This window comes from Pungitius pungitius, chromosome 6, assembly GCF_949316345.1.
Source record: "Pungitius pungitius chromosome 6, fPunPun2.1, whole genome shotgun sequence".
Lineage (NCBI taxonomy): Eukaryota > Metazoa > Chordata > Actinopteri > Perciformes > Gasterosteidae > Pungitius > Pungitius pungitius.
Genome location: NC_084905.1, coordinates 16152878 through 16177513, shown reverse-complemented (window position 1 = coordinate 16177513; position 24636 = coordinate 16152878). Strand labels below are relative to the sequence as shown.

At 42.0% G+C, this 24636-nt stretch overlaps 4 protein-coding genes across 6 annotated transcripts; 2 read left to right on the top strand and 2 right to left on the bottom strand.

Moving 5' to 3' along the window:
- Positions 1–1997: 1997 nt before the first annotated feature.
- Positions 1998–8415, top strand: man2c1 (mannosidase, alpha, class 2C, member 1). The gene is made up of 26 exons (XM_037451754.2): positions 1998–2165; positions 2504–2629; positions 2717–2840; positions 2920–2990; positions 3065–3242; positions 3319–3508; positions 3766–3872; positions 3973–4083; positions 4221–4313; positions 4414–4530; positions 4611–4706; positions 4796–4941; positions 5155–5278; positions 5623–5744; positions 5832–5917; positions 5998–6144; positions 6234–6313; positions 6413–6507; positions 6591–6695; positions 6791–6947; positions 7045–7188; positions 7326–7435; positions 7521–7600; positions 7693–7835; positions 7932–8035; positions 8127–8415. The coding sequence occupies exons 1-26, from the start codon at positions 2065–2067 to the stop codon at positions 8236–8238; spliced, it is 3069 nt and encodes a 1022-aa protein (XP_037307651.2). The 5' UTR covers positions 1998–2064; the 3' UTR covers positions 8239–8415.
- On the bottom strand, positions 8353–11326 carry neil1 (nei-like DNA glycosylase 1). 2 transcript variants are annotated; one of them, XM_037451755.2, is made up of 10 exons: positions 11032–11326; positions 10124–10602; positions 9922–10041; positions 9474–9582; positions 9304–9397; positions 9100–9221; positions 8998–9025; positions 8834–8904; positions 8571–8754; positions 8353–8484 (listed from the first exon to the last, which is right to left on the bottom strand). In XM_037451755.2, the coding sequence occupies exons 1-10, from the start codon at positions 11197–11199 to the stop codon at positions 8438–8440; spliced, it is 1422 nt and encodes a 473-aa protein (XP_037307652.2). In that variant the 5' UTR covers positions 11200–11326; the 3' UTR covers positions 8353–8437. The 2 variants fall into 2 exon arrangements, with proteins under 2 accessions (XP_037307652.2, XP_037307654.1); XM_037451757.2 differs by having other exon boundaries at positions 10124–10597; positions 11032–11154.
- A 37-nt stretch (positions 11327–11363) lies between these two features.
- On the bottom strand, positions 11364–14022 carry commd4 (COMM domain containing 4). Its single transcript, XM_037451758.2, has 8 exons — positions 13876–14022; positions 13513–13584; positions 13346–13411; positions 13212–13251; positions 12581–12700; positions 12150–12230; positions 11854–12030; positions 11364–11769 (listed from the first exon to the last, which is right to left on the bottom strand). Exons 1-8 carry the CDS (start codon positions 13876–13878, stop codon positions 11729–11731), a joined length of 600 nt encoding a protein of 199 aa, XP_037307655.2. The 5' UTR covers positions 13879–14022; the 3' UTR covers positions 11364–11728.
- Positions 14023–16203: 2181 nt separating this feature from the next.
- Positions 16204–24482, top strand: sema7a (semaphorin 7A). 2 transcript variants are annotated; one of them, XM_037451993.2, is made up of 14 exons: positions 16204–16749; positions 17009–17148; positions 17490–17531; positions 17618–17713; positions 17962–18064; positions 18236–18346; positions 18602–18744; positions 19590–19777; positions 20213–20321; positions 20751–20946; positions 21137–21249; positions 21563–21708; positions 21790–21845; positions 21928–24482. In XM_037451993.2, exons 1-14 carry the CDS (start codon positions 16641–16643, stop codon positions 22350–22352), a joined length of 1977 nt encoding a protein of 658 aa, XP_037307890.2. In that variant the 5' UTR covers positions 16204–16640; the 3' UTR covers positions 22353–24482. The 2 variants fall into 2 exon arrangements, with proteins under 2 accessions (XP_037307890.2, XP_037307889.2); XM_037451992.2 differs by having other exon boundaries at positions 21925–24482.
- Positions 24483–24636: the final 154 nt, after the last annotated feature.

Below are 24636 nucleotides of genomic sequence, written 5' to 3'. Positions count from 1 at the left end.
TCAAGAAATAATAATATAGTATTTCAAAGTCATTGGCTCAATGAAAAGTAAAAAAGTCCTTTTAATAAATGTGTTGTGCAGATCAGTGGTAAAATAGGAAAGTAGGAATGCAACCTACATTTAAACAAGTTATTGCATGTTTTCCAAAACATTTGCCAAAAGGGGACATGCTTAAATGAAATAAATAATTCATTATGTTAATGATGCAAAATGATCTTTGGGAGATGGAAGGTGGAGTGACAACATATTCACTAAGGCTTGTTGGCAGACCGTCTGCTGTCAATGTTCCTCCTATCTTCACATGACATGTTTCTGTCTCTTTTCTCCCCATCTTCCATACGAATTACTGTTTGAAACCATACATCACTATAATCAATCAGAAGGAATTCTCTAGCTCTTGCTCATATATCATGGAACTAAATAACAAAGAATATTTTGAAAGCGTAGCAAATCCAAACAAGAGAAACTTGATTAAATAAATCTATGGCATAAGGGAGAAGACTTCATCTAAGACTGCAAATTGTACATCAAATTCTGAAAGAATGATTTTATTCCTTAGAGATGAACAGGACAAAGGCAAAGGTGCTGGATACAACATTGGAGCGAGAGAATACGGCACAAGAGTATAGGCTGTCGTTCTTCAAAGGCTGTTGTCCTTTTCCATCACTCTGTATTTGTCAGCTGCGCATGACGAGTTTACGTAGATGCATGAAGTTTGCATGCTGTTTTGGGACACACTCCCTTTTCCTCAAGTCCCACTGGACTTTGCTGTGTTGTGGCGGGCAGTCTAGATGCTGCTTTTTTCTCTCTCTGATCTTCCTTCGAGCAAGAGGAACATCTGTCCTCTCCAACACCCCTTTTATTTATCTGACATCATGTGGTGTGTTTTCTTTTCCCGGAGATCGCCACGCAGATGCTTCCCGGCCAACCCAGTAAGGCCAGAGCCAAACTGGGGAGACTTTCAGGTTTGATTGTGCAAATTTTCTCTTGGGTTCCCCAGACATGGTGGAAAGCCCAACCACAGTCCAAACAATAGGGGTATAGAAGTCAAAAGAGATCCCTGATGGTAGGGTGGCCTGAGATGGATGGTCTATTTCACATTTCTCCAGCAACCCTGTACTTAGAGCAGCCCTTTGGATTTTATAATAAAAGGGTCCATAGAAACACAGAAACACATTGCTTCTTGCCTGAGAATAATGCTGAGGAAAAAAGGCTTTTGTGTTTTCAAGCTGCACGTGGGCTGACCCCTGACCCCTCTCCGCCTATCTGATCACAAGACCATCAGCGCTCCTGAGAGCCTCTCAGTTAGACTACAGCCTTCAGAGAAAACCACAAGACTGCTGGGGAGTTATTGCATCACCCTGTCATTCTCACAGGAGTTCCCCATTTTATCAACTCTTCGGCTTTTATTGTATTCATACATTTCTCATGGATTATTTTAGATCTTCTGTGTCCAGTAGGCTGATTTGCATGCATATGGCGTATAAGGTGACATCATTTGTGTACTTTAGATGGAATAAACAAGCTATCTGTTCAAATGAGTGAATAACTTTGTAAAGAGTGACTGTTTATCCTCAATATAGTGTTAAAAACTCTTCCAGCAGAAGATTATTTAGCCCATTGTTTGTTGCCAGTAGCCCTGTTGCCATATCTCAAAAGAACCTGCCACTTCTGTGTTAAACTGTGTTTGAACGTACATTTTGTTTGCCTGCCTTATGATGTTATTGACATTACGTTGTGTATACGTTTAAATAACTGCTGTCTGAGAATACACAATAAAACAAATATTTATTAAGTCAAATGTAATTCTCATTGCATTTTAGCAAACCCCAAATTGAAATTAAATACCTCTGTTTCATATTTTTCCAGCAATTGGACCCAGACCAGATGCCGATATTAAAACGTTAGATCTTTTTCATGACGCATGAGAGAGACAATGAGTTGTTAAGCACGACCGCCACCTGGTGGCTGCTTCCGTCAAGTACAACAACAAGACGTTTTACTTCCCGGTCTTCTAGAGTTCAGTTCTCGCTGTCGACAGTAAACCTGCATGTTGCTTTCGTGATGTATCACCAGCCTGTGCTAAAAAACAGACGAACTCTCCTCGAGAGAGCAGAGAAGTTTATCTCTGGTATTTACTTCACGGACTGCAACCTGAGAGGACGGTAAGGCATCTGCACGTGCACCTGCGATGACGTATGCTACCCTGAATTGAAGTAACGTCAATTAAGTGCAGCATACCAAACATGTTTTTTCTGTGGTTGTTTAAACGAAGGATTGTTAAATACCTCGTCCCTTCATATCATTCCCGTAAATGCACATTATGCCACCTGGTGTTTATTTTAAAATCAGAACTAATAGTTGCACAGGTGCTGCGACATACTGCTAATCACTGTAATCATACAGGTAGTTCAGTTGACACATGTTAATTAACGCTGACCTCATCATACACAATAGCCTTCGTGGTTTGAGCTCCCTAAATGATTATTATTATTCTCCGAAGACTCTATGGAGACTCCTCGCCCCTGGAGACTCTCTCCTCCTTCCTGTCCCCTAAACGGATCACATTCACAGAGGCCTCTCAACAGACCTTTGTGCCTTATAAAGTTGGTGATACTTTTGGACCCACGTAAGTATGATCCAATTTTTACAATTACCCATGTCCTTTTCTGTCCCCCTGATAATGGCGATACACCAAGCTTAATGCGTCCTGTAGGTGGTGGACTTGCTGGTTTAAAGTGACCCTGAAAATACCAGAGTCTTGGAAAGGGAAAGAGGTCCATCTTCTGTGGGAAAGTGATGGAGAAGCAATGGTTTGGAGAGATCAACAGCCAGTTCAGGTATTGTGGCGGTCACACTAGACGTAAGGGCCATGTTGAAATGCAAAAGCCTGACTAGATTCAATTGTGACATGTGTAGGGCCTGACCAAAGATGGTGAGAAGACGAGTTACATCCTGTCAGACTGTCTGGCAGATGAGGATCCACACAGGTTTGTTATTTATGAGTTTATCACCGCTTCTGGGGCCAACTTTACATCTAACAATACTGTATTTTGTTCTTTAGTGTCACCCTTTATGTGGAGGTGGCCTGTAACGGCCTTTTTGGAGCTGGTCAAGGGTCCATGATTGCAGCCCCCGATCCAAACATGAGGTTTTCTGTGCAGAAGGCCGAGCTGGTGGTATTTAACCACGACGTACAGGACCTGCTGACTGATTTTGAGATGCTGATTGACATCGTGAAGGTGATGTCACAGAAAGTAATACGCGTGGCTTTTAGTTGATGGTTGAGCAAAGGTCAACTTGTCTCCTCCTTCACAGGAACTCGGAGAGGGAGAGCAACGAGGCTACCAGGCACTGTTCACCGTCAACGAGATGGTGAACCTGTGCGACCCCTCTGATCCCAGCTCCTTCTCCAAAGCTCACAGTCTGGCCCACTTCTTTTTCAGCCAGCGGAACGGGGAGAGCCAGCACACTGTCCATGCGATGGGTCACTGTCATATAGACTCAGGTCTCTGTCTCAAATGTGTCTTTTTTGAGGATGACAAAGGCTAAAGAAAACCTGGTCAGATTTGTCGTTGAATTTAATAATAGTGAACAGATCAATCGGCTTTTGTTTAGCTTATTTTGCTGAAAGGGGAAATTATTTAGTTGAAGTATTCTGTATCTGTGGTAGCATAACATTACAATACAATCCCTAAATCAGGACAATCTAATTGAAATTACACATATATTTGAAGTGAGTAATTACGTGTTGTACATCCCCAGCGTGGCTGTGGCCCTACGAGGAGACCATTCGCAAATGTGGCCGAAGCTGGGTGACAGTGATCCGCTTGATGGAGAAGAACCCAGACTTTGTTTTTACTTGCTCTCAGGTATTTCCCCGCTAACGCAGTTTAGTATCATCCGTAAAAGTTTAACCATGTGTCCACTTCAGTTTTTCACTGTTTTTTTTTGTTGCTAATTTGTGTTTAGGCTCAGCAGTTCCAGTGGGTAAAGAGCTGGTACCCGGGACTCTTCTCCCAGATTCAACATTACGTTAAGAAAGGCAAATTCATTCCAGTTGGAGGAACATGGGTGGAAATGGTAAACCTCATCTTTCAAATCAATCACACTACTGGTATCTTATGAATTTGACTATGTTAAAGGGAATCCTGCTACTTTGCTTTTTTTATGAACTTAACATCCTGTGTAGATCTATTAATGACATGTTTTCCTGTCAGGATGGCAACCTGCCCTCCGGTGAGTCAATGGTCCGGCAGTTCCTCGAAGGCCAGCGCTTCTTTAGCCACGAGTTTGGGATCCATTGCAAAGAGGTTAGGATTTATTACAAAAGAATAATCATAATCTGCTACACGTGTTGCCACTTTATCATCAAATATGTATACTATAATGATCTTTGCCGGTTCTCTTTAGTTCTGGCTTCCGGACACGTTTGGCTACTCGGCTCAGCTGCCTCAGATAATGCGGCGCTCAGGCATTTCCAATTTCTTGACACAGAAGCTCAGCTGGAACTTGGTCAACACCTTTCCCGTAAGTCGGCACTGGCCACAGTTTTCTTTAAAACGAAACTAAATTGGATTGTTTAAGATTTTATCTCTCCTTTCTTGAAGCACAACACATTTTTCTGGGAAGGTCTGGATGGCTCCAAAGTTTTAACTCACTTCCCACCAGGAAATTCCTACGAAATGAAGGGCAAGGTCGAAGAAGTGAGTTTTTGTTTCACACAACATGACGAATGTTGAGTCTACGACGAGAATATTTACAGCCCACCCCACATTTACATTTGTGCACACAGCTGGTGAAAACGGTGAAGAATAACCAGGACAAAGGACGAGCAAACCACAGCGCGGCGTTGTTTGGCTTTGGCGATGGAGGCGGTGGTCCCACGCAGCTGATGCTAGACCGGCTGCACCGGGTCCAGGATACAGATGGACTTCCCAAGTCAGTTCCTGTCTCTCTCTCTCAATACTCCGCACTGGTTACAACCTGGAAGTAAATTAGTCAAGAGGGTTCGGCAACCATGTAGGCAGAAGACCTTTTATAGCCTGTTAAATGTAAAAGGATATGAGCCACATTGATGTCATTTTGGTGTGGTCCAACACGCTCATGTTAGTCTTGCCATTTCCATGTTTTCTTTGTGTGTGTGTTTCTCAGGGTTCAGACTTCTAGCCCTGACCAGCTGTTCTCTCAGCTTCAGGCTGACTCTGCTCTGCTTTGTACTTGGACCGGGGAGCTCTTCCTTGAGCTGCACAACGGCACCTACACAACACAGGCTCAGGTACAACGCAAGCTTAAAAGACACCGAAAGAAATGCACAGATTACGTATTGGGTTGTGCCAGATATATTATAAAATATTTATATGCAGAATTGGATTGTTATATCTAGCCCTTAATAATAATGATCTTTATTGCTTGAAATAAATATGAATACATACATTACTTAGGCATAAAGGCATAATTACCTTTAACACCATACAAAATGATACCCACACAATGCCCCAAAATAAGTGCAAGTGGGAAGAAAAGGGTTGTTCTCATCCAGGAAAAATAAAAATAATAAATACAATAAAAGTAATATTAGTCCACGTTTTAATTGTTTGATATTGATATTTTGTCTTCCAGATTAAACGAGGGAACAGGCAGTGCGAGGTGCTGCTTCATGACATTGAGATAGCTAGTAGCTTGGCGCTGTGTAGGAACGGGACCTTCCAGTATCCTGTGGGAAAACTGCAGGAGCTGTGGAGGTCCAGACACTCATTTAACAATGGTGATTTAGAAATAAACAGCCTATATTGTTTCCCTGTGAAATATGGTTTATTTTTCCCTTTCAGGCTGCTTCTTCTAAATCAATTCCATGACGTGATCCCGGGCAGCTGTATAGAGATGGTTGTGGAGGATGCACTGCGGTATTATGAAGGTACAGCTGTATGTCCATTGACACCACAGCCATGTACATACATTGCTTTCCAAAATAAATAACATGTAACACTTCCTCAGATATCCGCAGGGATGGCGCTGCACTGCTGCATGATGCCTTAGGAGCCCTCGGGTCAAAGGGCATCTCCACTGGTGTGTTCAACTCTCTGCCATGGGAGCGCCATGAAGTCATCCAGATTCAAGATGGTGCCGGTTCACCTGGCCTGGGTATGCTAGATGTTTACAATACCTTTACGGCGTTTCCTTACAAAGGTCAACTGCATAGTTGATGCTGTGTGGTATCTGTTTTATTGCAGCGCTTGTGAGGGTTCCCAGCATCGGTTTGTCCCCTGTCAAAGACACGCAGCCTGTGGCTCCGGTCTCTGTCACTTCTCGAGTATGTACTGTGTGTCATATATATATATATATATGTATGAGAGAGAGTAATTCAATATGTTGTATCCTAATTTGGCTTACTGAGGTGCGTAATGTACAGGCCGACGGCACCGTCGTCATGGAGAACGGGATTTTACAGATTGTCATAAACAAAGATGGCACCTTGGCGTCGCTGTATTTGATCAATGCTGACAGGTACTGCAGGACCACATTTCATACTTCTATGAAAACAAAAAATACCCTTTTTTGTACTGAATTGACATTTGTCTTGTTTTCAGAGAAGCCATCTCTGAGAGCTGTCAAGGGAACCAGTTTATCATGTTTGACGATGTCCCTCTGTACTGGGATGCTTGGGATGTGATGGACTATCATCTGCAGACAAGGTTCCAGTCATTACTTTCGCTTATATCTTGATAAACATTGCCGTATTTGCAGGTGTTTGAACAACAAGAACCTAACCGCAGGATTGACCCTACAGGAAGCCGGTTGTGGAGGTGGTGCAGCCTCCTCACGTGGTGTCCTCAGGTGGGCTCCGAGGAAGCGTCCGCTTCACCCTCCAGATCAGCGAGAAGAGCACTATAACGCAGGAGATTGTCATGGACGCCATGTGTCCTTGCATCAAATTCAACACAGAGGTGTAACATTTATGATATGTAGAGAAATCCCTGAGCCAACGTTTGACAAATTCCTCAAAATCAAAGGGTTCACAGTTGTTGTATCTTCCAAATCCAGGTGAAGTGGGCGGAGTCACACAAGTTTCTGAAGGTGGAGTTCCCGGTGCGAGTGCACAGCCCCAGTGCTACATATGAGATCCAGTTTGGCCATCTGCAGAGACCCACGCACAGGAACACCTCATGGGACTGGGCCAGGTTTGAGGTGAATACTGAGTTGAAATGTATGAGCAGGAAACTGCTCAGTGTGAGGAAAACGGATGTCAGCAATACCCTCATAACCAAAACAATCCTGTAGAAATGCTCTTTGTCTTGTGTTTCCATCATGGCTTCCTTTCCCAGGTTTGGGGCCACAAATGGGCCGATCTGTCCGAGCACAACTTTGGGGTCGCACTGCTGAACGATTGCAAATACGGCTATTCAGTCCACAAGAACACGATGACGCTTTCCCTGTGAGGTTCCCCAATTTTCATATGCGATTTGTTTCACCTCTGTTTAAATACTCCGTGCCTCTAACATTATGTGTCTCTGTCGTAGACTGAGAGCACCCAAGGCACCAGACGCCAACGCCGACATGGGGACTCATCATTTCACCTATGCAGTCATGCCACACAGAGGTGGGACTCGACGCCTCGGCGGGTTCTTCATCAAACCACGGCTCTTTCACCACGGACCATTTGTAACACACGGTTCTGTGTTTTACACATAGGATCTTTCCAAGAGGCCTCTGTCATCCAGAGTGCGTACAACCTGAACTTCCCTCTGAGGTCAATGCGGTGCCCTGCTGACACAGAACCCTGGAGTGGCTTTTCCGTCAGCACCACAGCGGTCATCCTGGAGACCATTAAACAGGTATCCCAAAAGATGTTATACTTGACCTGGCTTGACTTCATCCACTCAGCCCACTCATGGCTGTTTTATTGGGTTTTGGTATTTATTGGGTGACAGGCGGAGGGCAGGAGAGGAGCACTTGTAGTCCGACTCTATGAGTCCCATGGGAGCAGCGTGACGGCAACTCTTTCCACCGCCCTTCCAATCAAGGAAGCCTGGCAGTGAGTATTTTATATGTTCCCAGCATGGCACGTTGGTATCTTTAATATTGTATCATCTACTAAGAACAAAACTTTTTTTTTTGCCTTTCAGTTGTGATTTACTGGAGAGAGACGACCCCACCCAGCCGGCACGCATTACATCAGAGGGGATCACTCTGAACTTCAGCCCCTTCCAAATTGTTTCTCTCCTCCTCATCTTGTAAAAAAATGCTGCTGGTAGCCAAACTTGTGGGTGGTCACAAATAGCACGCTCTGGAGATACATTCTTTAAAATATATCATCTGGTGAAGTATTTACTTTGCATTAAATCAGTACAATTTTCTGTAAAAACCTGTTTTATTAAAAACGATTTGGCAGTATAAAAACATACATCCAGTACAGTTGTGCCTCCTTTTTTATTTTTTATTTGCTGTTCTGCCTGGTCACTCTCTCACTCCGCCTCTGTGGACCTGCAACAAGGATGACTGAGTTTTCTTTGGTTCACTAGTTTTCACTTTTTTGTATGATTTTCTTTTTGAGAATTTGATGAGCTCACCTGCAGCTGACTCAGCGCTGCTGTTTTTACTCCTGCGTGCAGTTGATCCCTTTACGAGTTGTGGTGCCTTTACCTTTCGGCTTCCGGCTTCTGCTGAACCTTTTTCTTTCTTTGGTGTTTTGGTCACAGTTTTCCGTTTGACCAGATCCTTCTTGGATGAGCTTACAGAGCGGCTCCTGGCCACCTAATGAGATCAAACTTGTGTTAAAGAGGTAAATCTGGAGTTCATCAATTGGAACAAAACAAAAAAATAGACTGCGGACCTTTTTCTTTTCTGTGTAATCGTGGTCATCTTCTTTCTTTACGCTCTTTTTGGTCTTTGGGGCCTTTGAATCTATTGTGTGGAAAAAATGTTTCAGTTTATTCACCGACTATCCTCAGATCTGTTTCAGCCTCGGTTCTCAGTTCCATGTGTTTGTGTTGGTACCTTTGGGTGCCAAGGGGCCTGGATCTCCCTAAAATTAGAACGGTACATATTAGTGTTGCCAACATGTGCAACTTTAAAAAATAGATTTTCCCATTAACTGACTTTGAACCACATTGTTCTGCCGTTGTGGTCCCGTATGGATTTCATTCCATCCACGTAGTAACACTGCAGCCACGCCTTAAAGCCAGAATAGTCCGACTTCTGGGGGTCGTAGCCCTTTCCACCTAAAATAACAAAGTCTCAAACAGTCATTTCAAGGGAAATTCAGCGTGTTAAATCCTTAATCTTAAACTGAAAATGACTAACCGAGGTTCACCACCTCTAGAGGTACGGTATGGCACATTCGGAGCAGGTCACCCGTCTCCCTTGTTGCTTGTTTCAGTTTAGTGCCGTCTGAAGTCTTAGAAAAGGAAGAAGGACTGTTAGAAAACGTCTCTTTAACAAAGAAATGACAGTCTCCATCTGGGCCCTTTTACCTTTGTGTCAGTGATCTCATTTTGCACAGCTTTCTTGTTATCAAAAGCATCCTCTGACTTTACTTCTTCTAAAACGGTCCGGGCAGGCACAAAGGGGGGAATATTTGTCCTAAAAAAGATGAATCATACGGAAGTAAAATAGAAGGGCGCCTTTGTTTTCAAAGTGGGTGTGCATGAATCAATGACCTTAAGGAACCAAGTGAAAGAGACATTGTTTTGTATCTAGAGTTCAACAGACCTTGATTCTCATGAGAGCCGATTTGGTGTTTCAGTGAACAATTCAAAACATGCAATCTGCCCTTTTCTCTCTAAACCTCACACGAAAAACACTGTTGAGGCAAAAGAATGCTTTTCATAATCTTTGGAGTCTAACAATGATTAGTAAATTGTAACAAACAAGCGCTAAAGTAAGGCTACTCCCTGTTGCCTTCATGCTGATTATTATTACCTGAAAAGAATTTCAGCCCTCAGGTAGTTCCCGATACCGTTGAAGTACTTCTGATTGAGCAGAACCTCACAGATGGGCTTATCAAAGGCACGGTCAGACAGGTGCGACGCTATCTTCTCCCTGCAAGGAGATCAACGGGTCAGTTGGACGGCGAGGCTTCAATCGAGCCGGTAACTGGAGTCACAGTCTCAGCACTGCTAACCTGAAGCTTCCGTACTCAAACATGACGCAAGGCCCTCTGTCGGGCTGCCACGTCCCGTTGGGCTGCCAGCTGCCGAACCTGCGTGCGTCCACGAAGCTCAGCACTCTGCTGGGCGTCTCTCTGGAGTAGAAACGCAGATGGGCATGTTTGGGCAGCTCGTCCTCTGCGGTGAAGCGGAAATAGCCCGACATCCCAAAGCGAAAGACTACGTCCATGGGCTGGTGTGCGTGTCCTTCCTTCACGCCCTTTTTCGAGTCATCACTCTTCATTGGCGTCAGCGTGAGCTTCACTTCCTTCCCTCTGGAAGCAGCAGTGATCACGTAGGCCTCACAGGTGAAGGGCACGTCGGGACACTTGCTGACCTCGGACTTTCTGACCGGTCCAGTGAACACTGTTCCTGCGCACATTTTGTTCACGTACAGGCTGGCCAGGTGGAGCTCTGGTCCCTCAGGCATTTTTTTTGAGTGAATTAAGCTGCTCTGCAAAGAATAACAGGGCATCATTACGTTAAGAGCTGTAGCTTTCAGTGATGGCCATTCAGGGTGTGTATTTAGACCAGCTTGGGAAATGTTTACAAGTTTAAATAAACATGAAGTAATATAATTACCACTTCTCCCCACAGAAATCCAATTTTGGAGAGGAGACACCTCAAAAATGTTATGGCCTTCTTAGGGAAATGAGTTGTTCAGGCATAAAGGAACAGTTAACAGTGAATAGATAGTAAATCTTGGCCTCCACGCACACAACTTACAACTAAACGCAATGCAAACCTCCACATGAGATGCATGGCCTGACTTAACTTAACGTTAGCGGTTTTGTCCGACGTGTCAGTCCTTGTTACGATGAAAACAATAATAAGCGAAAGGTTGACTTTTTTTTTTGGAGTTGCAAAGAACCAAACAACTTACCGAAGACAGGCAATGAGCCCCGCAGAGGATAGTAGTCTCTTTAAAAGACTTGCATTGGTCACAACGAGGCAGTTTGTGGGGTGTCTCTGCACGCTTATTACACAACACGCATGTTATCAAACATTCTTCTTCTTCGGTCTCGCATTTGCGGCAGCTAACACTAGGCATCGTGCGCACTACCGCCCCCTTCTTTTAGGAAAGAGTTAACTATTCTTTCCCACGTAAACAAGCATTGACTGTTAATCATTTTAACACAAGCACGGGATCATAAACTGTCCGAAGATATTGAGTGATCTTCACATATATAGGAATATGACATTTTCAAAAACCAGCAAACTCTACACATTTTATTTTCTTATTTATGAGCATTTATAAATGAAAAGTTATAGTAATAACACAAATCATTGACATTAATCAATTCAAAATTTGGGAACATTATTATACATATATTTACAAAAATAGTCAGTTCTGTATTCCTGTTCAGTCCGGACACATTTTCACCAATTATAACTAATTTGGTAGAAAAAAAAACAAATAAATATCAGTCAATACAAATGGAATGAGCCTGTTATGAGCTTAACATGATTGTTAAGACATATGATAAATTCATATTAAAGATTTAAGCGTGGCACTTTTTAACATTGTTGTCCAGGTATCGTTCAGACATCGAGGTCTGAACCCACACCCCGTCCGCTCTTCACTGCAGTGCGTTCATCCTCGTCTGGGCTTGTTTGAGCTCTGTTGAAACACACAAATGGTAAGATTCATCCCATAAGATGGTTGTACTTCGATAACCTCAATTTGAAATGATGTAGAACTGACCTGCAAGCAAGACCCTGAACTTGTCTGCAGAAACACAAACAACAGTTGTCTCTGTTGAGCCTGACTCTGCTCCTTGTGTCTGCAGTTTTAGATGAATCAGAGGTTCATTCACCTCCCTCAGCTCACTGGAGCTCAGAGTGTAGTCGACGCGCCAGGACACTGTCTCTAGTCGACCCACTGAAAGTCATTACGGAGCACAATGTTGTCTCGCAGTCAGCAACCTCTTGGAGAAAAGCTCTCATCATCAGTAATTAGTTTTCCTCTTTTAATAAGGACCGATAGACAGAACTGCTTACGTCTCAGACTTGTCTCTCTTAGTTTGCCTTGCAGCACGGACTGCTTGTCTTCGTACGATTTGCAGAGCCCCGTTGTGTGTTCTAAAAAATGGAATTTGAGAAATTAAAAGTAAATTCAAGATGATATTTTAAGCGCATAATCAATATAAAGCTTTTTAATGCAAAGTGCAAACCTGCACATCTTACAAATATATCAATCTGTAAAGGGTTACACGTAATGCAGACATTACCCCTGAAATAAAACAACCAGTCCATCCTTACTCTTCTCACAATTGGGCCAATTGTACATTTACCAAGTGAGGAGACAACTTGAAAATGTAAAGACCTTGCTCTTGTCAAAGCATGCAAAATAATCTGTCCATGTGTGGCAACAGATTATAATACACAATCATCATTTTTATACCAAACATGGTGATCCACAATGGACCTACCTTTTGGCAGACCGAGCTGCTGCAGCTCACTGGATAGGGACTCGCTGTCAACATCATGCTTTGCTGCACTGGAAAAAATGAAGCTGAGCACTGCCACACTAGCTTTGATATCGCCTCTCTCTACAAGATAAAACGTCATGAATTAACATTGTGTAGCAAAAAAATGACAGTAGGACAGTTTCATAGGCGTATGTGTAAAGTATGTGAGTTATATTTAAATGCAGTACCAGAAGTAGTGGAATATAAAGTACATTGATTCAAGTAGTCTGCTCAGGAATCATTTTGCACAACTGGTACGTGATTTCAATACTCCCTTTTATCTTATGCTATCAATTAGCATTGTTTTTGATAGCATAAGATGCTATCAATTAGCATTGTTTTACTTCTACAGTCTACTAATCAGTCTGCAAATGAAGGTTTTACACACAAAACATTTAAAGGACATATAAATGCGTTTTTGTAGATTCAACTACCCAAGCAGAATTTAAAGTCACAAAATTTCAGGCAAATTCTTCAGTTCTTATAATCAAGACATATTTGTGATGTAGTTCTTTTACTGTTTTTTCTATACTGTACTGCTGCTACTTTAATCTTCAATTTGCAACAGATCTGTAGTATGAGGGAGACTTACCAAACTTTGCATCTGCAGTAAGCTTTGCAACCTTATCATACTAAATAACAGGGAGAAGATTGCTAATATCAGTGACTGAATTGTAAATATAGCATGAGTTAACTGATCATGTGGAAATATGTTGAAATTCTTACATCAATGCCTTCACCGATCAAATCCTTCAGCACTTGAGCACAGAGTAGCTTCATTTTTACACTGGACTATTATATTAGGAAGGCAAAAGACACAAATGTTATTACAAAAACACCATCAACCGACCTTGACAATGGCAACTTTTACCCTAATAAGTAACTTTACTTACAATCTTGGCTAATGTGCTTATTTCGGCAAGGACCCAGTCTGGGCAGTCCAAATCTCCACAGAAACGAAACCGCTACAACAGAAAGGACATCCTATTCATAATGTTTACTGCGCTGTAACAAAAGTCAGTCCTTAAACACTGTAGCGAGCATTTACATTAACAGACAGACATCCATCACTGAAAGTTACTGACTAGCTTAGCCTGCTAACGTTAGCTAAGTTAATTATTTAACAGCCAAGTCTAAAGATCGATAACGTGTAAGATAATTAACGTTACTTTAAAATGCATAAAGTATGCAAATAAAATGTATTGTGAAATACTGGTTCCAATTGAGCAAAGAATACAACAATTGAACGTGTTTACCATGGCTATCGGTCGTCAGTCAGCTGAGCAGTACCCGGAAGAACTAACCCGGAAGTACTTTCTGCTTCCTCTCATCTGATTGGACAATCGGACCAAAGTAGGCTTCCCCTTAGAGAATGTTGACGGTCCTGATGTTGGGTGATTTGTAGGCAACCCTTGTCCATTACATTTAGTGCCTGTATATGTATATGGTGCCTGCATGGTTGAATTCCCATTTAAACATTTTTTTTTAAGTTGGTCAATTCAATTTGATGTTGACAAAACTAGGCAAAGGTCAGATTTTCTTGACAAGTTGTGTTGAGAAGATTCTTTCCACTATGTAAAGGGACCCATGTAGGAGTTTATATGAGCTGAGAATGAAATAACATTTGTAGTAACTGCAACTTTTTGCTGATGTCTATGTATGTTGTGGAAAAATAGAGACGGTATACCATGCACAATGGAAAAGGATCCATTATTGTTCTATTTCTCGGATCGGATGAGTCAGTAGTAAACTCAGTCTGGCTTCCAAGGCAAATAGAGGCTCCTGCCATTTAGATCTGGATAAATCATACTTAATGTAATTGCACTGTTACATTAGAGCTAACTTTCCTACGGCTTTTAAAATGATTAAACATAGCATTATGCAAAAACTCTTTAGGTTGCAACTATAAAAGTTTTAAATGGTTTTGTAAATGAATTACAATAGCATGTTTTGCTTCTGTTTGTTAACCTACATATGTGTTGCATGTCCTTGTCATCTAAGTTAGGGGTTCTTAACCTTTTTTACTTCGGGGCCCAACTTTTTAAGTACAAAGTTGCCCGGCAGTGCCGGCGCTCCGCACACGCACATCACGCGCTGCGCGTAGGGCACCAAGTGTCTGGGGGGGCACCAAAAAATCTGGGGCCTGAAAAATCATCACAGTAGGCTACTTGTATAAATAACAAATACAATATTTCTAAAGCATGTTAATATGCAAAATCAATACAAAAGTAATAGGCCTAGACCAAATTAGTCTAGAAAAAGGGGAACCTCCTGTGCGACCCCCCCCCCCCCCTCCCCCACCTCCCAGTGGTTTGTTCGATTATGCCTCAAATCTCAAATGTGACAGACAGCTTTGAAATGGCTTCGAAAAGGCATCAAGAGTCGGGGGCGGAAAAAAGAAGAAAGAAGAGACAGCGGGATGATGCTCGCGCGTCGCTCTCAGCTAAGACAATGTTTTAAATCAGGGGTCCCCAAACCTTCGTGAGGACCGTTGCTAGCGGTCACCGGGCGGCCGGCTGCCCACATGTACTCGCGCTCATAATGTCCGCACGGACCGCCGGTGGGTCGTATTCGGTACTCGTCCGCGGGCCGCCCGAAGTTTCTGTTACCGTTACCGTTTCTGTTATCATTTGTTTTTTATGTTATCATTTACGTTTTTGCATAACAATCGGCTTCAAGCGGCATATCCCAATCTGTGGATTGCTTCGTATTGCACTGACTCTCCCTGTCACGGTTACCTCTGCTGAGCGAAGCTTTTCAAAGCTCAAACTAATCAAAACGTACCTGCGCTCATCAATGGGGCAGGAACGTTTAAGTGGTCTGGCTGTCATCAGCATCAATGGGGACGTGGTTCAGAAACTGTCATATGACCTGATAGCTAATTTTGCAGCTAGGAAATGCAGTGTGCCTCTGCATGGCCTTTGACAACTGATGGTAGTGAAAATGTTTGTAATATTGTTCTATCGGATAGCAGAATGGTCTCTTTTATAGAGATGGTAAAGTAAATTCTACTGTGCAGTTTGCACTTTATTATTATTATTTGCACTTATGTATATTATTTACTGAAGAAATGTGCACATTATTACTTACACGGTTATATACTTGAATACTTTCTGCGTTTACAATGTTCACTTCCAAATCTGTGTTTTTAGTAATTGTGGTGGTATTTGGTATTTATAATTTATAATTTTATCTTTTATATAATTTATTTCTTTTCATGTTTGTTTATGTAAATTATTTATGTTTAGAAGTTATTTGGGGAATAAAGAGAACCTAACTAAGACATTCTGAATGGTTGGTTTTCCTTTGGTGGTGGTGGTGGTTGGTTGGTTGGGGGGGGCACCCCCAAGCATTTGCGCTTAGGGCACCCAAATGGCTAGCGCCGGCCCTGTTGCCCGGGGCCCGTTCAACAAACTAATTGATGTCATTCGTGGTTGGATTTGTGTTCAATGATGAAATAAAATAATAAAATATAAAAAAATGTAACAAGCAAAACCCTGATACAGTCATCATCAGAAGGATATTTATTTATTATTTATTTATGTATTATCCGTATGTAAACCTGCACAGACAACACTACCTAACAGTACCAGTCCGTGAGATGACGCACTTCTTCTGCAGCTGTAGCCCATTTTTCTTCCACCTGCTTTCCCAGAGCGTTGGATCTTTGGTTTCCATGTGACGCTTTGACGGCTTCAAAGCGTCGTTGGAGTGCGTTAAATTATGCTGCGTTCACACCAAAAGCCAAGCGAATTTTCGCCACGCTTTACTCGCCCGACTAGTTAGTTAGTTATTTCGCTTTATTCGCCTCCCGCATTATTAAGGGGGCGCGGCTTCCCTGAATCTCACCTACTCCTCCGCGGCGTCCAGCGCTGCTTCAGGTTGACCAGCAGCGGGCTTGGTGACCTGTTCTGTCGGCTCGGTGCCAGCGTCTCTCGGTTAGTGGAGGCTGGCTCGACAGCAGTCCATTACACCAAGGATTCAGGACGGTTCTAAACATGTTAACGCTCTAAGGCGCAAAATGTTGCGATTTGTTTCATTGTATATTTGGCTTTCCCGGGACCTTCAACTCGTCCTTAGCGCGCCGACTCTCGGTTTTGGAAATAATCCCAGACTGCTGCTGAGCAAAGGTAATCGATTGTTGACATGTCACATTTTTCATCGGAAAGAATGCAATGTTTCAGATGTAATCGGGAAAATTGATGCCTCAATTGGTAGTTAGCAGAGTTAGGTAAGAATTAATGCTTAAATCCTTCTTAAACCCTTTTGGTAAGATGCGTTGCAAAGAGAGTGTGTAGGTACAGGTACATACAGGGACGATACATGTACTGAAATGGTTCAGTGTGACTTGATCTGTAACATTGGATTGGTGATGCTTCACTCCCTCAGATGTAAGCAGTAGTGGAATTGAATACCCAGTTTCTCAGAAATCCAGCGTGTTCTTCTATGATGAGGACTCTGAGGAGATGTATGTCGGAGGAACAGACTTTGTACTGAAACTTGATGTGGATGATTATCGTGTTAAGGAGGTGGGTGTTTCTGAAATTCCATATTTTGAGTTTGTTTGTTTTATTTTGTCACCTGCAGTGGATACACTAGCCTCTCCACTTTAATAACTCTTTTCATGGTTGTTAAATGTTTCCCTAACTAAAGTAAAGGTAGTCTGCCTCTGACTATAACATTAACCTTCTCCGTTTGACACTAATGGATCTGGATTGACATTTGTCTCAAGAAAAATGTTATATATCATTATAAATAAGTGATACAGTGATGTTTAAAACGTAAACTGTCTTTTTCTAATCTCTCATTTTAAAAAATCCTTAAATTTAAACCTTATGAATATGTCCATCAATACTTCTCCCCCGTGCAGACATTCCGTTTGAAAAACTTGGGGCATCAAAAGTGCCAAGAGGTCAGTAACTAGAAATGTATGTGATCAGAAACGAGCTATAATTAGTTCTACGTGATGTCTTGGTATTAACAGCTTCTGCTTTTTAGGGTCAATGTGAAAATGTAATTACGGTGATCGAGCAGTTTCAGGGCAGCCTGTTTGTCTGCGGAACAAATGGAAACAACCCTCAGTGTTGGAAGCTTGTGAGTGTTTGCATAAACTTAAATATGTTACATTTAATGTCATTTATACTATTCTGGTATACTGCAGTTATTGTGTCTTAGCTTTACTGGCGACCGCTTGACCAAGCTAATTAAAGCATGGAGCTTATTTTGTGTTTTCGTTCCACTTTTATGAGCACCCTGTCTGTGGTTTCAGTAGGGTGTCCTATGGCTGGTGTTTTAATATATTGCACAATAACAACTAACTTTTCATTTGTCTGTTGTCCCAGTTTTCTTCAGTGAACAACCAGACTGATGCAATAGTGGAGAGTTACGAGGGGAGAGGCATCTCTCCATTTGTTTACACACACAACTCTCTGTCCCTCACAGCAGGTACGTTAAATAGAGAGATACGGTATAAAAATGTGACTGAGGACGCAGACTTGTGTAACAGCATCAAGTCATGTGCGATATCAGAGTTGGCAAACCAGTGCACTTTCACATGAATGTACTCAATAATTGAACATCGTTGCTCGTTCATGTGATGTCTTTCTGTTATTTTAGACGGGGATCTATATTCAGCGGTGCCTTTGAATGTCGATGGAAGTTCATTACAATTCAGAAGGAAAGCTGGAGGCAGAACTAACTTGTGGATGTACGACGGCTGGGTCTCAGGTGGGGCAATTATTCATAATGTAGGACAAATATAAAAATATCCCACACTCAGGGGAAATCAGCGAGAACTCAAATGACTTCATGTGCACCTCATTACTATCGGTTTGTTGTGTTTTTTCTGCTCCTCACTGCCCTTTAATTATCTCTTGTTTTGGTGTGCCACGCCAAGCTTTGTCCTTCTCATACTGCTGCCATTACAGCGTGGGCTTTTTGTTATCCCTGGAGCAGCTATGCAAACATATCCTCCTTTCACAGAGCCCACGTTCATCTCTGCTTCCTGGGTAAGGCGGATGAAGGACCCTGACAACGACAAAATCTACGTTTTCTTCCGTGAGAAGAACTCTGATCAGAATCCGGAGGCTGACCCGTGGATATCGAGGGTTGCCAGAGTTTGTAAGGTACGCTGGTCATTGGTGAAGCTCTCATCTCCCTCTAGACTGCTACAGAAAACAATCCAAAATAGTATTCACATTCAAAACAAGAGTTAGTATTCATTGCATCAATAGTACGCATAGGTCCGCCCCACCTTTAGCTCAACCTGCTTTGGTCTGACAGGATGAAAGACTGAGCATTGCCTTTCGGCCTTGCTTGCAGGGCTTTCATGCTTTGAAATATGAGTTATTCATAAGGAGTGATGTGATCGGAAATATCGGAAGTACTCCTAAAAGCCCTTACAGTAAGACTATTTTTGTCAGTCATTGTTTCCAAGGTCGATGATAAACTTTGGCTTTACCCATGGAAATGGATCATTCACATGGTGGGTTGTAATTTGATACATAAAACTACATTTAGTGATGTCTGCCACTATTTACGGTATTTTTTTATGAGAGTACAACCTTCTGATAAGCTCATATTAAAGGCTTACGTTGTCACTCAATAACCCCGGTAGGAAATTAAGTATTTATTATAAAGTACTAAGGAAGGGCCGAAAGTGATATCCTGCAGTAAGTGCATACGGCCGTCTTTGACAAAGGCACATGAATGATTCATGGTGCACGATCTGCACCACAGCGGTCTCATTACCTGCACAAATTAGGCTTCTTCTATTTCAAGTAACTAGAGTGGCATGCTATTTCTGTGGTTAAATTAAATCCTTTCAATACCCTTGTTATCTGATATTTGTTCAAAATTCCAGGTATCATGGTCCAAGTTGAGACAGTCAATACTAAATATAAATTACGAATTTTAGTATCTGTAGTGAAAAATTGTCTTCCCGGTGTAATTTTTTGATTTTATTTTGCAGGTAGATGAAGGTGGAACAAAACGATTCTTACAGAACACGTGGACATCTTTCCTTAAGGCCCGCCTCGTCTGTGGGTTTGCAGAGGAATCGCTCTATTTCAACCGTCTCCAAGACATTTATGTGATGCATGCTGAGGACTGGAAAGACACCCGGGTCTACGCCCTTTTCTCGCTTTTCACAAGCAGCTGGTTAGACACTTTCCCTTCCTTTATTATCAGCAACTAAGCAGCAACACGAGCAACATGCTGACAAGGCAACACAAAATAGCCCTCACTTTGAAACTAGACCTATTTTGGTTTTTCTCTCTTTTAAAAAAAAGACTAAATCCATATCTGATCCATAGGCTGCCTGGTTGACTATTTCCTCTCTCTTGTGCCAGGGTCTATTCATTGCCATTAAACACATCTCAGTTGAATCTTCCATTAGAAGCACTTTAGGACTACGCTTCTAAAGTAGGGTGACTCAGATAAGATATGAAATATCTGTACATATATTTTTTAAATCGACCGAGGACTGAATAAAGGTTTCTGCTAAAAGATAAACAGCAATATCGTAACTCTAACAACCACCACCACTGACATATGGATACCACTGCATTAACATCAGGATCTTGGTTGTTTTAGGAACTCCACAGCAGTGTGCATCTATTCCATAGGAATGATTGAGGACGTATTTGAGAACTCGACTTTCAAGGGCTACAACAAAGAAGTCCCAGAACCAAGGCCTGGAACGGTAAGCATTTGTTTTGTTGATTCTTCCTCGTCGTGTTACATAACTGGGTGGAAACACGTAACATGTTTGTCTGTAGTGGTCATCTCATCAATGTGGTTCAGTGTTTCCATCTGTAGAGACAGATCATTTTTCACATGAAGTGTATTTGGGTTCAGCCCTGTATCTGAGGAACCAACAGGGTGTATGAAATTTTTTAATGATCCAGTGAGTAATGCTTCCTTCAAAGTCGTTGACTTATTTATTATTGTTATGTCTAAATCCTGTGCCTTGCATCGATTAAGTTTATACCTGCAGAAAATTTGGTATCGTGCAACCTCGGAGTTTCTGTTTTGTATATCTTCAAGCATCTTGTTTAGTTTCCCTCTTCATATGGTATACAAATACATTTTGAACAGAAAACAACAACTTTATGTCCATGTACTTTTTCAGTGTGTAAAAAACAGCAGGACGTTGCCACATGCCACTGTCAATGTTGTGAAGGATTACCCAGAAATGACTGACTGGGTTCACTCCGTGCATTTTAAAGAGCCTTTTTACATAAGCAACAATAACTACACCAACATAGCTGTGGACCGCGTCCAGGCGGCAGACCAGCACACGTATAACGTTCTTCTTCTGGCTACTGGTACGTTCAGATTTGAAAGAAACACTTCCGCACTTTGTTTAGCTAATTGTGTCGTGTGTCTTTTCCTGTCGAACTGTTTTGAAGTTACATACTTTAATCTTTAATCTCTGCAAGGATCAATGGGCTAAAATGCGGTATCATTCCCAAAATAACAACAATACAAAATGCTATTTGTGTGCTGCTCAAACAGATTCTGGGACAATACATAAAGTCTTGGAGACGGGGTCAGAACCTTTCATCATCTCTGAAACAAAACTCCCCAACTGTTCAAGCATAAAATCCATGAAGCTTGTCCCCAAAAAGGTTTGTGAAATGTTATTCATTGGGCTGCAAAAGCATTGGGAGTTTTTATGAACCATTTATTTTTATCACAATTTTACATTTTATGCTGCACTAATCAATATACAATTGAATGTGGAAGGAATTGCTTGCAATGAAGAATTATAGTTTCCCTCAGCTCTACTGAGCATTTCAATATCATTGAGCTCCCTGTTTTGGTTTACTCGTCTGCAACTCTCCTGTTTTAGTTCAGTCTTCCGACTTTCATTCACCCACAAATCAATCAGTGCTTCGTCCATCAATGGTTTGAAGCAAAGTGATTTGTTCCTGTGCACAGAAAAAGTTAGTGGTGGGTTTAGCAGAGAGAATTTCTATCCTGGACCTCCAGAGGTGTCAGGAGTACAACCAGTCCTGCGCAGACTGTGTTCTGGCCCGGGACCCGTACTGCGCCTGGACGGAGTTCAGATGCACCCCAACTACTCCGTAAGTGTGGAAAGCATTCACACCAACACCTACAATATTACACACCACATGTTAAAACATTTGTGTCGTTTTCATTTTCAGTGGAGGCATTCAAAACATCATCGATGGGAACATAAGTCTATGTACATCAGCGGAAGGTAGCTATCAATGACACTGTTATTCATACGAACCCGCTGAGGACTCAATCTCTCTATTATGTTTTTGTTTTTTTCTAAGCAGCAAAATCAAATCGGACCAAGCGGGAGGCAGCGTCACCAGCCGCGGTGAATTTGACGACGGTTCACTCGGTGCCCCAGAGCGTCCCTTTCTATCTGTCATGTCCCATAGAGTCCTACCACGCTGTCTACACCTGGGAGCACGGAGGCCAAAGCCACCCTTGTCTCCAAATGCAGTCCAACTGCCTGCACCTCATCCCAGCCATGGCGCAGGAGAACTATGGTCACTACCACTGCGTTTCCAAAGAGAAAGACTACACCAAAGTGGTGAAAACGTATCAGCTTACGGAGCAAATTATTCTAGATACAAATAAACACACCAAGAAATTCGATAACACTTTAAAAACAAATCGTGCGTCAGCTGCCGCGTCGCAGAAGGAATGGATCGTTCGTGGACTTGCTGTTTTGGGGATTTTAAGGTATTGCTGAAATGAGTATTTGACCTTAACAGTCCCTTCATTTATATAAACAGAAGCATGAACATCATCAGGCCCTTTGTCCTTGCTATTGCTGTCAGGCCAGAGCACAGACAGCATGAAAGGAAATCCACCACAGCTGCAAACCTGACAATTCAATCAGGTAAAAAAAAACTAAAAACTAATTTGTGCAAGCGCATGTATCGGTGTGTTTGGCAGAAAAGGAAAATGTTTTTTTCCAAAGAGAAGCTAGAGGCGGAGGGGGCTGGGATGGAGGGACAAAACAGCACAGAGCACAGCTTGAGCGATCAAAGGGGCCCTAATTGTGTCTTTGGATCAGCTGATGATTCAGTTACCTGAACATCATTCATGAACTAGTCAATATTTCACTTTGTTTATTTCTCTTTCTTTTCAGTGAAATAAAAAAGGGAAGATGTAGGAATTCCTTTTAATAGGTTTTCTTTCTTTAAAAACACATCTTAAATCTGATTAGATAGCCAAAGATAATCGAGTTCACAGTAAGTAGGTATCGCCCAGTAGAACTCGAGCATAGCATTGCTAGTTCAGTGGGAGTCAAGCATAACATTTCTCCACTCCCTGTCTGATCCTGAGGGATTATGACGGAAAGGGTGGAGGCAGCAAAGGCCCTTCTCTGAATTTCCCTCTTTGTGTTTATCCAGTGTTCAGGGAGGCATTCGAAAAATGTGCAATAAAAATGTTTTGCTTTCTAGCAGACGATGTCCGACAAAGTAATAAAGTTTTCAAACATTATTTAAACCAAAAGCTGTAAAACTGTTACAGCATCTTTAACAGCCTTAGTATATATTAAACTATAGTATGTATTTTTTTAACAGTATTATGTTGCCGTACTCTTTGTTTCACAATAGAATATTTTTAAACTTGCAAGCACTATATTTAGAAAGGAAATATTGTTGTATAATGTTACCTTGAAAAGAATGTAAGTGATTGTTCTGATTTCCTGCTCAGATAAATAGAAATAGAATGGAGCTAACAAGCAGTTGTAGCCATACCTCTCTTAGACCGTAAAGAGATTTAGAGCAGTTTACTTATCTCTAGTAGGTCATGCATGCAACAGACGTGACACTGCACAAACTAGCTTAATTAGGTCGACAACAACCAAGGATTTTCAGCTTAACCTGTGTCTGGTCTCAACCCTGCTAATGATATTATTACCTAAATGCATCGTGTTTAGGAAAATAAGTCAAGAACACTCTGACTCTCTCTGTGACCATAATCCACGATCTCACAAGTGGAAAACTGCTGGTAAATTGCTTGGTTTTCCTGTTTTTGAGTCAGGAACAGAGGGAGCACAATCATCTGGCCTGTTAAAAAACAAACCAAAAAACCTGTTCAATCCAGGGTCAAAAGAGAAACTTTTGACTGATGAGAGACAGCCTGTTTTCAGTGTTAGACGCAACACGACTAGAGAGGACCAGTACACTTTAATGAAGATCAGGGAGAATCTGTCTTAAGCCGGAGCTGACCCAACGTCTCAGTGACGCCTGTGCAAAGTATCTATGCAACACGTAATGGACCTGTCGGCTGCTGGGAAGCTCACACAGTTCAGGTGGGGGTGCAAAAATGTGTTTTCATGCATCTGTGGTCAACATCACATGACTGTGATGTCTACGCCTGTCAGTCTTTGAGCCACCCAGTTTATTCTACTCAAAAGTGGAGGCAACGTGGCTTAGAAAGAACTATTTGTTTGCATGTAAGCCGACTTTAGGAAGCACTCATAGTGTCAGCATCTTTAACGTGTCAGCTGCTGTTAGTCTGGGTTGCGCGACACTGTACTCCCTCAATTGTGAGACCAATGACCTTGAGTTCCTTGTGTTTCTGCTGTGATCCGATATGATCCCACATTAACCTTGAGCCCTGGAGGGTCTGGACCACAATTCACGTCCCCATGTTTTCCTATTTTGCCTCGGCAAAAGAAAACTCTGAAAGGCCACCATAGATATGGGAATATTGGCGCAAAATATGATGTTTTCTTATGCATAAGTACTCCAAAGTAATGGTTCATGGTTGGAATATGGAAGCTGGCCTAGAAACAAACTGTACTTGGTGAACATAAAACACAATGTTAACTGTATCTAAGAAAAAACCATATAATTTGTTTAAACAGCAGTTATTTGTGCAATTATTAAACAGATTATGTCTGTAATTACAGCAGTTTAAAGTTAGAGGTCACAATCATGTACAGCAATTATTCCGGTCTGCTTGTAGTTGCAGCCTTTCAACAGGAGAGATCCCTGTTGCACAAAAACAGGTCTGAG

Coding starts and splice junctions, on each gene's coding strand:
- man2c1 (XM_037451754.2), top strand. CDS start 2,065: ATGTATCACCAGCCTGTGCTAAAAAACAGACGAACTCTCCTCGAGAGA. Junction 2,841..2,919: donor GAGATCAACAGCCAGTTCAG/GTATTGTGGCGG, acceptor TGACATGTGTAG/GGCCTGACCAAAGATGGTGA. Junction 6,508..6,590: donor TATTTGATCAATGCTGACAG/GTACTGCAGGAC, acceptor TCTTGTTTTCAG/AGAAGCCATCTCTGAGAGCT.
- neil1 (XM_037451755.2), bottom strand. CDS start 11,199: ATGCCTAGTGTTAGCTGCCGCAAATGCGAGACCGAAGAAGAAGAATGT. Junction 10,603..11,031: donor GGGCTCATTGCCTGTCTTCG/GTAAGTTGTTTG, acceptor TATTCTTTGCAG/AGCAGCTTAATTCACTCAAA. Junction 9,026..9,099: donor GCAGAACAATGTGGTTCAAA/GTCAGTTAATGG, acceptor TTCTAATTTTAG/GGAGATCCAGGCCCCTTGGC.
- commd4 (XM_037451758.2), bottom strand. Junction 13,252..13,345: donor TGATCGGTGAAGGCATTGAT/GTAAGAATTTCA, acceptor CCTGTTATTTAG/TATGATAAGGTTGCAAAGCT. Junction 12,231..12,580: donor GCAGCTCGGTCTGCCAAAAG/GTAGGTCCATTG, acceptor TCCATTTTTTAG/AACACACAACGGGGCTCTGC.
- sema7a (XM_037451992.2), top strand. CDS start 16,641: ATGTTGCGATTTGTTTCATTGTATATTTGGCTTTCCCGGGACCTTCAA. Junction 19,778..20,212: donor TCGCTTTTCACAAGCAGCTG/GTTAGACACTTT, acceptor TGGTTGTTTTAG/GAACTCCACAGCAGTGTGCA. Junction 20,322..20,750: donor CAGAACCAAGGCCTGGAACG/GTAAGCATTTGT, acceptor GTACTTTTTCAG/TGTGTAAAAAACAGCAGGAC.